The sequence below is a fragment of the Nicotiana tabacum genome, chromosome 7, assembly GCF_000715075.1.
Source record: "Nicotiana tabacum cultivar K326 chromosome 7, ASM71507v2, whole genome shotgun sequence".
Classification (NCBI taxonomy): domain Eukaryota; kingdom Viridiplantae; phylum Streptophyta; class Magnoliopsida; order Solanales; family Solanaceae; genus Nicotiana; species Nicotiana tabacum.
In genome coordinates, this window is record NC_134086.1 from 103,390,815 (window position 1) to 103,406,349 (window position 15,535).

Below are 15,535 nucleotides of genomic sequence, written 5' to 3' on the forward strand. Positions count from 1 at the left end.
AGATATTTGGTCCGCTGTTTATTTTGATATGGGCTCGTATTATTAAAAGGAAGAAGATTGCAATAAATTGAAACTAATTAATGATGACCTTCAAATTAAGAAAGTATTCAATGATTAAATAACAGATTGAAATGAGTTCAAATGAAGCACAATTAATAGTGCAAATTATATAGTCAACTCTAATTAATTTGGAAATATATAGCATACCTGAAAACTGAAAGGGGGGGGGGGGGGTTGTTATGGTGACAAGACCATTTTCTTTTTGTTTAACTTTTATCCACTGATGTTGCAAACAAACTTATTCATTCCGTATAATTTAATCAGTTTCAACAAATTATCACCAGCTTTCCAATAGATGCTCAGCGGGATATGCTTGTACACAATTGTCTCATTATATTCCTACAGAGCAAGTGCTTAAGGGAGTGTTACAGAAACTGTGCGTGAGTCGTTACAGAAACTTGAGTTTCCAAATAACAATGTTTCGAACTCTTTAAGAAGGTTTTCAAGTTGTGGCTTATGCTTCTTGTATGGTAATTTGTAAAGGAGGGACTATTCTATACTCGTTACAACAAAACAGATGCCAAAAGGATCTGCAACGCAGAAACCTGCTACTTAGAGACAAGAATATTGAACAAACTTTACAACCAATATCCTGATTCTGGCACAAAATTGGTAGCCTGCTCTCTGACAAAATTTTACATATATTATCTTCTTGGTTTTGAACTTTTCAGGCTCATTTCGTAAACATCATCGTCACTGTCATAGTTTGTAGATTCTGAACCTGGCCTCTTTATCTTCTCAAATATTTCATCCAGGGATTCAGTTGAGGAAGCACGACTGTGTCCTGCATCTTGAACTTGATGTAAAGGGACGAATCCCTTTGATTCCATGTTAGACTTGAAGTTGCTAAAACCTGTTTTCATTGATCTCCATGTTGAGGATAAGCTTCTAGAAGGTTGAACTTGCATATCCATCATGGAGCTTTCGTCCCGTGAAGACAAGGGGCGGTCCCTGCTCTTCTCATTTGAACTTATGCTATTTCCTCTCTTCATCTGTCTTGCTCTTTTTGCCTTGTACTTTCCACTGATCCCCTCTTTGCTGTTCTCATATTGTGCCTCTCCTTTTAGAGGTTTTGAATGGCTAACATTATCGTCTTCCCTCTGTCTTGTTGATGGTTTTGCTTCCTGGAGCTTTTACCAATATAAACCCAAAGTCAGATGCAACATAGAAGAATAATCATTCACGGTGGATATGCGCCGCAAAACTAATAAAAGCTTGCACACTTAGAGCACATCACTATTTTGGAAAGAATAACCAAACATAAACTGCTTCCGAGAGTGTAGCCTAGTGGTCAATGAAGTGGGTCGAGAACCATGAGGTCTCAGATTCAAATTCCAATGGAGGCAAAAACAATAGGTGGTTTCATCCCACCTGTCCAAGCCTTGCTGGACACAGTTACTCAGTACTTGTACAAGTGGGGAGGTAGTAGCATGCACCCCGTGAAATTAGTCGAGGTTCGCACAAGTTGGCCCGAGCACCATGGTTATAAAAAAAACTGCTTCCATAATACTTCTCAAATGATTTGGCCAATCACAAATAGCTACGTCTAAAAGTACTTTTTCTAAAATTCTATTTGAGAAAAAGTACTGTTCAAATTAAGCAAATTTTGGAAGTTCAGGAAAACAGGCTTTAAATGTGCCAATCCTGCCTTGCAATATAGTTCTCCTGTTTAGTATCATTTGCAAGGCAGGTGAAAATTGTAAAACAGTGGACGCCAAAGTGTAAAACACCAAGAAATTTATGTGAGAAATAAGACATCTGTAAAATTAATATTTTCCAGATCACTGATGGAAAGAATATGTCATGTTCCGAGAATCACATACCATATTATTGCCGCCAGATTCAAGATCCAAGCTTGCATTTTGGAAATTCCTAGCCAATGGAACAACTAGCTCACCTACTTTATGTCCTTGTTCAAGCCAAGAACGTTCTGAGAAGTGAAATCAAAGTCATTTTGTGCATTACCTGGTTTTGCATAAAGTTTAAACTACTTGTCTTAAATTGTCTTCTTTTAGACTTCCATTCTCCAAAAAACAATACCCAAGCTACAAATTTATTTTGGAAAAATGACTCCAATTACATGAGTTACATAGGGATAAATGCCAAGCTAACCTTTTTGCACAATAATGAGTCCTGAGGGGTCAAATCCATCAAAATCATCAGTCTCTTCACTCAGGAATTTGAAAATTTTCCAGTTCCCAAAATAGCTAAGGACTCGATCAAAAAAGTTGCTCGCAACCATTAAGGTGTAGATGACCATAATAAGCGGATATATTTTATTGAAATTTCTTCCAAAGAATGGGACTGCATCATCAATATTCCCCATTCTCTGCATAAGTGCAATGACAAAATCATCAACTTGCTTGGTCAATTAGAAAGACGAATTTCTTATCAAAGTTCAGAATATCTGTTCATCCCCCTCCTTTTTCTAATTACTTCCCGGTGCCTGCTTGTGTCTATGCATCCAACTACCAATTGCAAGTGGACTAGGAAAAGATGAATTTGTTTAGTATTAGGATTAGACAAGAGAACTTGAGTAAACTGACCAATTAACTAGATTGGTTAACTTTATTCTAAACTTCTAATGGCCCTAGATCATCATGAAAGACAAAAAGGATGATTATAGCAAAATTGAATTTATTAAGCTATAGTTAGAAGTATTATGAACTATAATTTATTTGTCTGACGAATATTATGAACTACACCATGTCACCTAAATTCCCAAATTTACGCTGAAATTTAAGATTTGTGTCCGAATATTTGCTAAAGGGAAGTATACTAATAAAGAACAAATCCCTCGTGGTCTCTCTGCAAAATATATATATACATATATATATATATCAATACAGTGTAGGTCTGGAACCAAGTACGCATTTCAACTTTCTGTAATCTTTTCTTTGAAGTAGCTTCTCTGTAATCTCTCTCTCTCTCTCTCTCGTTGCAATCCTATAATCATACATGGAATACTAACTAAGAAAGCAAAAACACAGCTGCATATTTCAGAGTGGTTGTGTTCCACTTCCTTCGTCTCATCTCATTTGACTTGTTTTCTGTTTCAGTACATAACTTCTCCCTTACATGACAAAGTCCAACATTTTCTAAAAAATTTACTAAAATATAAGATTAATAGGGAAAACCCGGTGCACTAAGCTCCCGTTATGCGCGGGGTCCGGGGAAAGGCCAAACCACATTAGGTCTTATTGTACGCAGCCTTACCTTACATTTTTGCAAGAAACTATTTTCACGGCTTGAACCTGTGATCTTATATAGTAATCTTGTATTCTTAAAATATAATATTACATTATTTAATTTTATTTGACATCCACATTGTCCAACCATTATTTTAAAATGTACAAATTCAAATATAAAAAGTCATCCAAGCCCTAACTCTAAAACTTCATGAAAGCCAATCAAAGTCATGCAAAATGGGCAAATGGGAGTTCTGGTTGTGCCTCACAAGAAAATCGAATATGTGATTATAATTTGACATATGTCCCGGAATTAAACATTCTAGCTAACAAAATGACATACTGATCAGTTACTTACCTTTTCAAAGATAGTCTTTGCACGGTTGTCAAGATGGATAAGGTTGAGAAAGTTGTATGAAATAGGAGGAGCATAGCGTGCAACCATCCTAATATGATTTACATGGTTATTATAAGAAGTATTAGGCAGAGAATGGTTGCAAATTCCCGTAAGAAAGAAAAAGAAAGAACAAAGAGACATACGAGCATATCATAAGCAAACTGACTGAACTTGTTTGTCTTGGAGTCAGTGAATAAAATGTCAACATTCCTATTTTGAACAAGGAATAGTATGTGCACAAACACATATACATTAAAGGAATAAAGGCAGCCACCTGCACCAGAAATAAGGGAAAAGAAGACAACATCATAAGTAGTCAAACAACAATCTATAATATCCAAGGGAAAAGTAAGTCAGACAAGCTCCCAATAAAACTAAAACTAATGAAACTTTCTTTTCCAAAGAGGGAAAGGCCATGCAAATTCTGCAATCCACTTGTTCCCTGAATAAAAAAGTTTTCAGGAAAGAAGCCATATAGCATTTAACTTAATTACAGTTACCAGTAGATATCCATCAACCATTAAGAGCCATCAAAAGAATCAAGCTATAAGAAAGGGGGGAAAACATGTCACAGCTAACTCAGTCATATTAACAAATATCTTGATCTCGTAGATCTAAACAATGAGAATACCTGTAGCGTGAGAGAAGCTTTGAAGAACAAAAAAGGACATGTATGGCATTACTAACTCTTCTCACTACATCTTTACCTCTATGTAGTCTGTAGAAGAATATGATCCAAACAAGGAACAAAAGAAAGCTACAGAGAAATAGAAAAAGAAAACAGATGTTTAGTCCATCTTGTTAGTAACAAATGTTTCCTCCATCTTACTTTAGATCATTTATGGAATCCAAACAACTAGTGAAAGAAAAAGCACCTTCTCAGTTCAATCACTATTCAGGAGATTTGTGCACAGGGTAAATGATGCAAACAGTATCACAATGTTGTGCTGACTATTGCTAAATAACTCATTTGGAAAGTTCCATGCCAAATCTAGTCAAGGTCTTCAGCAGAAGGTTTCATCATTACAAAGTTATATATCTTAATTTCAAAAACTAAGAGAGGATAGAGGTAAAAAAAAAAAAGAGAGAGAAAATTTTACCTGTACAAGCATCTCGTGCTCTTTCGTGGCATTAATCAGAATAGAAAAGAGAGATAAATCAACTCCACTTGGTAGAATTGTTGCCTCAGCAAGAAGTATAGAAGCCGATATACAGCCTAAGAGGATCGCCAAAAATTTCTGAAGCTGCTTTGCCAATACACAACGCCATATCAACTCTGTAGAGATGCGACTTAGTAATCACATTGTATTTGATCATTTAATTTATTCTCTTTTTAGAATTGTTCCTTTGCAATTTGGTCATTTATTGTGAATGCATTTTCTTTGATTGCTTTATATAGAAAAATACATTTTCTTCCTGAAGCCAAAAGATAGGAAAGGCATTTTCTTCCTGAAGCCATTTTACATGGCTACATTTTGTAGTATGAACTAGAAAATGTATTATTTTTGAAGGTAGGATTATGTATCTCAAACCAATGAGAATTACCAATATTCTCTTTTGCAAATCATCATCAAGATAAAATCAATTCTTGTAACATAATCTGCCATTTGCTTAGCATTTAAGTAGGAAGTGTTTCAAGAAATGCCAGAATGAGAACTTCCATTTATAGAATAAAAGAAAAATCGGAAGATCACCTATTTTGTCCAGCATAGACCCTAAACTTCCACCTCTTTCAGGCCGGAAGCTTGATATATATTTCCTGCCAAGTTTAAGAAATAGATTCCTACAGTCAAATAAGAATTAAGTACAAACAACTTTACATACAAGACAAGATCTTGAATCCCAAAATGTCATTCTATCAATTTGTTATATGAAGATATGAACTACAGGTGTTAAATAAAATAACTAAATCAGTAATGATGGCCCAGACAAAAACCTATGCAACAGAATTAGCAGGCAGGTCTAAGCACATGATAATGGAAAGTGAAAGAGAACAGTACTCTTTGATTCTGCTGGTTCACTTCATCATCGATCAATTTTAAGTTCTGAATCATGAATTTCGTACAGAAAGAATAGCATAATTAACGCACTAGATATTTGAACAACGACCAGCTAATTACTGGTTTGCAGAGTTATGTATATACGACTATAGCTATAAAAGACTGCTAGAACAACAACTATGTCCATCCCAAACTAGTTTGGATCGGCTATATGTATCCTCATTCCTCAACATTCATTCTGATCATTTGAAAACCAGTTACATTCCAATACTCAACACTCTGTTTTTTAATACAAATTAGGGATATAATGCTTCTAAGACTTTCCCATAACTGTCTAGCTTCTACTGTTAATATAAAAGGAAATAACAAGAAAGAAAGGAAATAGATCAAACCATCCAGTGCCACTTCGGTGCTCAAAGTTCTTTATGGTATCTTCCAGCTCAAGCGCTTGAGTTACAAAATTCATATACTCGCTGTATTAGAGAAGAGACATAGAGTTAATTATATGCTATTAGTGTGCCGAATGTTAAATGAAATCAGGAACTGCATGAGTTGAATGTATGAAGTTGGATGTTTCACCCATAAATCATGTGGTTCTCTGAATAGATAATTCTCATTAGCACACACCAGCGCACAAATGTATTACTAGTTTATTGATTTACTCTCTGCATCTTAAATATATAGTAATGTTTCAGTATTTCCCTCTTACACAACAACAACAACAACGACCAAGTGTAGTCCCACAAGTGGCGTCTAGGAAGGGTAGTGTGTACGCAGACCTTACCTCTGCCCCGATGGGGTAGAGAGGCTATTTCCGAAAGACCCTCGGCTCAAGAAGACGAAAAGACAAAAAGAAACAATATATCAGTACCATCATGGAAATAATAACAACAACACAAGAACCATCGAATAGATGAAAGGCAGAAATAATGACCAGTAAATAAGGCCCGGCACTATGAAAACGGAAGAGTAGTGTAAACACAGCACTGACCACTAGCAGTCTAAGATTAAATCCTATCAGCCTAGCCTCACACTGGTAGACTAAATATGCTCAACTACCTCCTAACCCACAACCTTAATGCTCGACCTCCACATCTTCTTATCGAGCGTCATGTCCTCGAAGATCTGAAGTCTCGCCATATCCTGCCTGATCACCTCTCCCCAATACTTCTTAGGCCGCTCTCTACCTCTCCTCGTACCCACCAACGCCAACCACTCGCACCTCCTTACTGGGGCATCCAAGCTCCTCCTCTGAACGTGCTCGAACCATCTAAGTCTCGCTTCCAGCATCTTGTCATCAATAGGAGTCACGCCCACCTTCTCCCGAATATCTTCATTCCTAATCTTATCCATCCTAGTGTGCCCGCACATCCACCTCAACATCATCATTTCTGCTACTTTCATCTTCTGGGTATGTGAATTCTTAACTGGCCAACACTTAGCTCCATACAACATGGCCGGCCTAACCACCGCCTTATAAAACTTACCTTTGAGTAACGGAGGCACTTTCTTGTCACATAGGACTCTAGATGCTAACCTCCATTTCATCCACCCCACCCCTATACGGTGTGTGACATCCTCGTTGATCTCCTTATCCCCATGGATAACTGACACAAGGTACTTGAAACTGCCTCTCTTTGAAATGACCTGCGATCCAAGCCTTACGTTCATGCCCGCTTCCCTCGGCTCGGCACTGAACTTGCACTCAAGATATTCCGTCTTCGCCCTGCTCAACTTGAAACCCTTTGACTCAAAGGCCTGTCTCCAAACCTCCAGTCTCTCGTTAACGTCACTCCGCATCTCGTCAATCAGAACAATGTCATCAGTGAATAACATACACCATGGCATCTCTCCTTGAACATAGTCTGTCAATGCATCCATCACCAGAGCAAAACAAGAATGGGCTAAGCGTAGATCCTTGGTGTAACCCCATAACAACCGGGAAATGGTCGGAGCCGCCTCCCACTGTCCTAACCCGAGTCTTAGCTCCATCATACATGTCCTTAATCGCCCTAATGTAAGCAACCGGCACACCTTTAGCCTCTAGACATCTCCAAAGAACCTCTCTAGGAACCTTGACATACGTTTTTTCCAGATTAATAAACACCATGTGCAGATCCTTCTTCCTATCCCTGTACTGTTCCACTAACCTCCTAATAAGGTGGATAGCTTCCGTAGTAGAACGACCCGGCATGAACCCGAACTGGTTGTCTGATACAGACACCGTCCTCCTCACCCTCGCTTCTACTACCCTCTCCCACACTTTCATGGTATGACTCAATAGTTTTATACCCCTATAGTTATTACAATTCTGGATGTCACCTTTGTTCTTGTACAACGGAACCACCGTACTCCACCTCCACTCGTCTGGCATCCTCTTCGTCCTGAAAATAACATTAAATAACCCTGTTAGCCACTCCAAACCTGCTCTACCCACACACCTCCAAAATTCTACCGGGATCTCGTCGGGCCCGGTAGCTCTGTCCCTGCTCATCTTACGCATAGCTCACACGACCTCCCTAACCTTGATGCGCCTACAGTACCCAAAATCGCGGTGGCTCTCAGAATGCCCCAACTCGCCTAGCACACTATCCCGATCCCCTTCTTTATTTAGAAGTTTATGAAAGTAAGTGCCATCTCCGCTTAATCTGGGCCTCTCCTATCAATACTTTACCGACCTCGTCTCTGATACACCTCACTTGATCTAAATCCCGAGCCCTTCCTCTCCCTCGCCTTAGCCAGCCGGAATAACTTCTTCTCCCCGCCTTTGGCCCCTAGATCCTCGTACAGACGACTAAAAGTCGCAGTCTTAGCTTTCATGACCGCCAGTTTTGCCTCCTTCCTAGCTACTTTATACCTCTCCATATTCGCACTCCTCTCAACCTCGCATGTGCTCCCTACTAACTTCAGGTACGCCGCCTTCTTCGCTTCCACTTTACCTTGGACCACTTCATTCCACCACCAGTCGTCTTTGTGCCCGCCAGCAAACCCTTCGAGACTCCCAACACCTCTCTCACTGCCTCCCGTATATAATCTGCCGTTGTCGACCACATAACGCTCGCGTCCCCACCACTCCTCCAGGCTCCCACAGCCGATAGCCTCCCTTCCACTCCTGAGCTTTATCCTTAGTCAAGGTTCCCCACCTGATCCTCGGTCGACCTCGTGCAATCCTCTTCTTCCTCTTCATCATAATACCGACGTCCATCACCAAGAGCCTATGCTGCGACGCGAGGGTCTCACCCAGGATAACCTTGCAATCCTTACACAGCCCTCTATCACACCTCGTAAGGAGCAGATAGTCAATCTGAGTCTTCGCCACCGTGCTCTGAAAAGTAACCAAATGCTCCTCCCTCTTTGAGAAACTAGAGTTAGCAATCACCAGCTCAAACGCCCTTGCGAAATCCAACAGCGAAGTTCCTCCTGCGTTCCTATCCCCAAAACCGAAGCCACCATACACCTCGCCATAGCCGCCTGCAATTGACCCAATATGACCATTAAAATCCCCTCCTATAAATAACCTCTCAGCAGGCGGAATACTACGCACAATCTCATTCAACCCCTCCCAGAAGCGCCTCTTGATATCCTCATCCAAGCCCGCTTGCGGTGCATACGCACTAACGACATTTATGGTGCACTCTCCAACCACCAACTTAATAGACATTAACCTATCATTCACCCGCCTAACCTCTACCACAGACTCTCTAAGTTCCCTATCCACCAGAATGCCTATACCATTCTTACCCTTCAGGACTCCAGAGTACCACAGCTTATACTCGTTTGCATCCCTCGCCCTCGAACCTACCCACCGAGTTTCTTGGACACACGCTATATTGACCTTCCTCTTCCGTAGGATCTTCACCAGCTCTATAGACTTACCCTCTTACACAAATACCAATTTTCGTAAAAATTGAGAGCTTAAGTGGGTTCAACAGTTGAAGAGAGCAGCAAAAACATAGCTCTTAAATAGAAACCATGGTCTCCAGAACTTTTAAGGACAATGTTGTTGCAAGATATGTTAATGTTCATCCCAATGCTTGCGAATGTCCCTGATTATACACCACTAACCTACAGCAGCATAGTTGTTAACTTGTCATACATGGAAAGACTTGCCTTTTAAGACCATTGCCACAGAGTTACACGTGATGAAACTACTAACATTTCAAATCTGGAAATTAGATAAAGATAAAATGAAGAAGATTTCAAAGATACCAGGGCTCTAACATGGTTCTTGCAGTCATAAAGTATAAGAGAATTTTCTTGGGCTAGTTTTCCACCGGTGCAGAATGGATTCCTAAGCAATTAATATCATTCGTAAGCTCAAAATAAAGGTCTCAAACCTGGGAGTGTATCCAGGCTATAACAATATGTGGATAGGCAATTATACGGCATGACTAAACACTTATGATCCAAAAAATTAACCATGGACCACATGTACTCAAACTTTTGAGTCGGCAATGAACATGTACCTTCTGTATCGGCAGTATTTCTCTCGAGCTATCTTGAGTTGACGTCTAAGTGCAGCCATTGTTTTAGCATCAGTGTCATAATCCATATCATTTTCTCCTAAATTTCCACCTTGTGGTTTAAAAGAGGGATCTTCGCTAAGCTGCACTCGAAGTAATACTAGAAAAGGCTTTAATGCATCTGAGAAGATAAGCATTTAAACAAGAATAGAAGTGCCTAAATTGCTGATATGAAGCTTTGAGGCAAAATCATCTGCAAAGAGAAGCATGATTACCATCTGAATCAGCATCTTGTCTATGACATTCATGTAAGGTCTCAAAGGATCACGCTTTGACATCTGTTTTGACGTGGCTTGGGCAACCTGAAAGTGTGAAACCACATCTTTACTGGTGGAAGAGAAATCTTGAGTTGTTCATCTTCAACAAGATTAATCTTTGCTCCAACTGCAGCATTTTGGGTAGGTTGAAAAGATGAACGGTCAAAGCAAATATAGCCCAGGATGGGAAAATGCATGCACAATTGCACATACCTACCAATCCACCCCACCAATTGTCTCAAAAGCAGCTAGAGGTAATGCTAGATTCTTGATTGTATACATAGGGTATTGGCAATTATGGAACTGCGCTCAAGATATGAACATCACTTTCACAACTGAAACTGAAATTTGTGGAGAGTTTCAGAAATGAACCCAATTCGTCTTTGAGCTCTTCCTTTTCTTCTAGTGATTTTTATGGGGAAATCCCCAATTCTCATGTTGGTCGGTTTGAGAAGCGACTGACAGTGGGGTTCAGTTAAAAGAACTTGTGTCATTCTAAACCACAATGGTAAACATGGGACAATAAGGCCAATTGAAAATGAATTAGCAAGTTCTTTGTGCAGATTATCTTGTATTACAATATGTTGCAAATCAAACCTTCCCAGTATCTTCTCAACATTTCCATAAAAAATTACTTGTCAAGAAAATCTTTTACAAATAAATGTTAACAAGCAGAGTAGATGTTATGACAATTTAGACTTTGTAATGAACAATCATAGAAGACAAGCCACGTGTCAAGTACAGAACTTATGACTATACAACAACAACAACCCAGTGAGCTCCCACGAGTGGGGTCTGGAGAGGGTAAGATGTACGCAGCCTTACCCCTACCCTGGAAGGATATAAAACTTACTACTATAGCATTTGAAAATTCCTGATGAGCATCATCAAGTTTGACGGCCATTTTCGCCACCTTATGTGAGAGAATCTTTTGGTGAGTTGTCCAATCTGCACTTCTCCAGATGCCTTTTGGAATTTCACTTAGACCAAAGCCAAGGAGAAATGCACCAGTCACAAGACCAAATGTATTGGAGCAAGCCATAGCAAAACCAGGAATGTTTCCTATCCTGCATGTGCATATTCACTGCTTGAGAATGCAAGAAAGGGGTCAATAGTTGGAAATTGAAGCTAGAAGCAGTAAAAGGTGGAGAGAATTTTGCAGGGAAAAAAAGAATGGAGTAAGCCGTGTTGCTTTATTTCCTAGGCTTCCTACATGACCAAATAGATAAAATAAAATATAACATGAGCTCTTTCTTGATATTAAATTTAAGAATCGCATCATCTCCTAACATTTCATACTTTAGGAGAGACTAACATGTCAGTTCATTAATCCCAAAATAGAGGTGGTCTGCTTAACCAAGATGCTTCCATGGCACAGTTAAAAGCATGCCTTGCAGCCTTCTTGTTGCACTTGGCAAGCAGAGTTGCCTTACTGTAAAACCAGTGTACTTCTTTTTATTAGAGCAAATATATTAATCCAATGACAAACAATCCAATATGATTGGTACCACAAAGAGCAGAATCAGGAGAAGAGAAACATGATACTGCAGTCCCATGTTATCAAAGGCGAAAAGCGCAAAAAAGCTCTAAGGTCGGTTGGGGCTTTAAGCGCAATCAAAGATTGGCTTTAATGAAGAAAGGCGCAAATGGAGAAAAACGACGAATATGTATGTGTAGTCCAAGACTAATATCTATAAGCATGAATACCAAATATATGGACAAAGAAATGAAGAAAATTTAAATATCAATTGTTTAGTGTCGCCTCTTCAGGATTACGCTCATTGGCAAGGAAAAGTATGTCGTAGAGCCTTGATGATAACAGCGAAGTGCCTGCTAAGAGAGACGAAGCGCTCAACATGTTTTGAGCCTTGCGTCAGGGCTTAAGTGCGCTTTAAGCGCGCCTTTGATAACACTGCTGCAGTCTACACAAACTATTGAGAAAGTGAGAGATAAACCGGTATTCTTGAACAACGATGAGCAAGAGAAGTCCGAAAAGCCCGATAGCACCAACACATAAGTAGTAAACTAAGTTTGCATGTGCACTAGTCTTCAGCCTTTCAGTTATAGTGAAGTCCCCTGCATCTTCATAACCCTGAATTATAGGCACCACAGCCCTGAAAATAGCCATAATGCATGATGAAATGCTCACTTCTCATAGCATCCTAACCACTGCCATCCAAATTTTAGTAAAGCACTATCTAAAGGAAGGTATGAAATTTGAAACTAAAGAGAACCATTAATTATCAAGTAATAGCACCTATTTGCCACAGTCAACAGTTTGAACATAAGTAATATATTTTCTTCGTGTGTCATTAAAGGAAATGAAAACTGGTAATGTCCAGTTGAATATCAATAAAATATAAGGATAGAAATATAAGGCTTAGATATCTATTTTGACTGTCTTGAGAGGGGATTAATTCTCGAGTTGCATTATTTTCCTAGTGGATGGGGGCACATACCAAATGCTGCATGGTATTTGCCTTTTTAAATGAAACTCTGAGATAGCTGGGCATATAAATATCCAACAGGTACACCAAACAATTTACAAACCTAAAATGGAAAACTTAAAGAGGAAACAACAGCAGATTAAAGCCATAAATAAAGCTGATAGGTACCTCTAACCAAAGATATCATGCTGAATCATCAAGAAAGATTCAGCAGAAGCATTGTCATATATTTTTCCTAATCTTAGCCACAAGTTAATGTGATAAAGTACCAGTAAGACTAAGAAGTTGAGGAGCATTGATACAGGTAATACGAGCTAAATTGATCATCCACCCACACAGTTAAACAAAAACAAAAGCCTGTGGCAGTCTGCACATAAGACATTCACTCCCATTGAAAATTTTCGAGTTTCCAGTGTTTCCTTCAATCTGGACTAACATTGAAAAGATTGATGCACAAATACTCTTATTTTTCCTCATATGACTGATCAAAAATAATCGTACTTTTCCTCGTATGTCAATACTTTAAAAGATAACCCTTCAGCCCAAAAGCTGGCAATACCAAAAAACGTCCTGATCACATGTTAGCTTACAACATTTAAAGAAAAATGAAAAAAAAAAAAACAATGTACTTCAAGTACTATTAGTCTTCTATATTTAAATTATTCACACATCAATACAATGCATTTCAAGCAAGCATTTAACTAAGCAATCAACGATACTGAAAGTTAGCATAAGATTACACATTTTCAAAAGAACTGGTTTAAAGAATATCAGATGGTGTAGCTTACCAAGTGAGTAAAAATGTACTCCAATAAGACCAGCTCCAAAAGAAAGAGATTTGTCCCTTATCATGATTCGATAATGTCTGCACAAAAACAAACGACACTGAAACCTTTGTCAAGTAGAAATCAAACAAATTCATAATGCAACTATGCATATTCGGCTAAGTTGATGCCAGGGGCGGGATGGACATTGTCTTTGATGGGGATGGGTTCATTGAACCCATTATTTTCGACGCCAAGAATAAATATACATCTGAAAAAATCATTAAACGTCACCAATAATAAATTCCAAACCCATAATTTTGAATTGCAGTGCGTAATAAGAATCTTAAAGATTGAACCGTAGAGTACAAATTCACTATTTGCCTCTAGTTGCCCAGCTAAAACTAGTCAATATTTGATGAATTATCACAGTATTGACTACGTTACGAAGTACTCTCCTATTTCCACCTTACATCCGTACCGGCTAATAGGTTGAAATAAAGCGAAAAGATATTGAGGATTATAAAATTGAACCCAACTAAAGCACAGTGATAACATGCTGAAGAAAAGAAAAAAGGAAGCTGGCCGATAGCTTAGTTGAGATGCAGAGAGCTGATTCGTCATCCAAAAAAGGAATGAGAATGGGGAGGGGGAGTGAAGAACGTACAGTCCAGATATCAGCGGGAACAAGGATGATGATAGAGAGAGAGCAGAACCAGGTGTATCCCACGGTGTAACGTACGTAACGAGGTACGTCTGGTCCGGCGAAGTACCAAAGCGTTACCCCCACCATCCCCATCGTCAGGGGTAACGATATCAGGTAAAATACCCACATAATTAATTCTTCTGATCGAACTTTCCTTTAATTCGCCGTACGTCGTCTGATCAAGGAAAGCGATCGAAGAGATGTTGAGGTCGATGGCGTCTTACGTCCCTTTGCCTCTGCGTAGAGAATGAAATTACGAACTGGAGACCGAGTCATGCTACCACCTCACTCACTCGCCTACCTTTCCAATTGACCATTTGCCTCCAATGGCGGAATCACAGTTACTCTACTTGGAAATTTTTTAAGTACCACTCCTAATGGACCCTATTATTTTGAGTTTAACTTGGAATATAAAAATATAATTATTCATAATAAATGTATTAGAAAATTGAAAAATAAGAAAAATAATACGATAGAACAAATTAAATTATACCGATTACATTATCGTTATATATACGTCAAATCTTGTATAAGATTAACTACCACTATGATGTTATAAATACTATTCGTAGTGAACCATATAATATATTTTGCACAAGTATCCGGTAACTTAATTCACCGAAGCTTAAATATAAGGAATTATCTAATATTTTTCTCTGCTATTTGAATGTTAGTTTCAATGATATTTACTCACTCCATTAATTACTAGTCTTTAGGGTACGCATGTTATGTGTGTATCTCATATTGGTGAGTATAAAATTCTAAAAGAATTACATAAATTTTAAATTGAAAATTATTTTTGATTTATTCTAAAAAAAATAAAGAAAAAAAGTTTAAGTTTTTAAAATAATAATTGTTGTATCCTATTTATCTAATTACTCAATTCAGAAAGATATTTTGCCATATGTCTCTTCCTATAAATATGCAATATTATGAGTGTGCTTTTATTTTAGAGCTCATATATTGCATATTTAGCTATAACTTTTATATACTTTTACTTATGTAAGGTACGTAACTTTTGTAAAAGTTTAAATATTTACATTAGTGCTCAATTTGATGTGTTTATTCCAATTGAAGTGATAGAATCTAAATAAAATTTAAAGTTTTAATATTAGAGCTCGCATTTAATTCAAATTAGGAAGGATTCATGTAACGATTCGGTCGGTCGTTTCATGAGTTATATTTTTCCCATT

At 38.4% G+C, this 15,535-nt stretch overlaps 1 protein-coding gene across 4 annotated transcripts; it reads right to left on the bottom strand.

The window, feature by feature from the left end:
• Window positions 1-448: 448 nt before the first annotated feature.
• Window positions 449-14,722, bottom strand: LOC107812859 (uncharacterized). Of its 4 annotated transcripts, XM_075217446.1 has the most exons (14): window positions 14,304-14,722; window positions 13,661-13,737; window positions 12,381-12,539; window positions 11,279-11,492; window positions 10,384-10,470; window positions 10,112-10,251; window positions 6,038-6,118; window positions 5,340-5,404; window positions 4,746-4,921; window positions 3,789-3,919; window positions 3,607-3,694; window positions 2,173-2,389; window positions 1,884-1,990; window positions 449-1,190 (listed from the first exon to the last, which is right to left on the bottom strand). In XM_075217446.1, exons 1-14 carry the CDS (start codon window positions 14,469-14,471, stop codon window positions 705-707), a joined length of 2,196 nt encoding a protein of 731 aa, XP_075073547.1. In that variant the 5' UTR covers window positions 14,472-14,722; the 3' UTR covers window positions 449-704. The 4 variants fall into 4 exon arrangements, with proteins under 4 accessions (XP_075073547.1, XP_075073548.1, XP_075073549.1 ...); XM_075217447.1 differs by lacking the exon at window positions 12,381-12,539 and having other exon boundaries at window positions 14,304-14,712; XM_075217448.1 differs by lacking the exons at window positions 1,884-1,990; window positions 2,173-2,389 and having other exon boundaries at window positions 14,304-14,717.
• Window positions 14,723-15,535: the final 813 nt, after the last annotated feature.

Bases quoted from the DNA above. Each gene is read 5' to 3' on its own strand.
- LOC107812859 (XM_075217446.1), bottom strand. From the start codon at position 14,471: ATGTGGGTATTTTACCTGATATCGTTACCCCTGACGATGGGGATGGTG. The intron at 11,493-12,380 runs GTTTATCTCTCA...ATGCACATGCAG, and splicing joins ATCGTTGTTCAAGAATACCG to GATAGGAAACATTCCTGGTT. The intron at 10,252-10,383 runs GTAATCATGCTT...CTTCGAGTGCAG, and splicing joins ACAAGATGCTGATTCAGATG to CTTAGCGAAGATCCCTCTTT.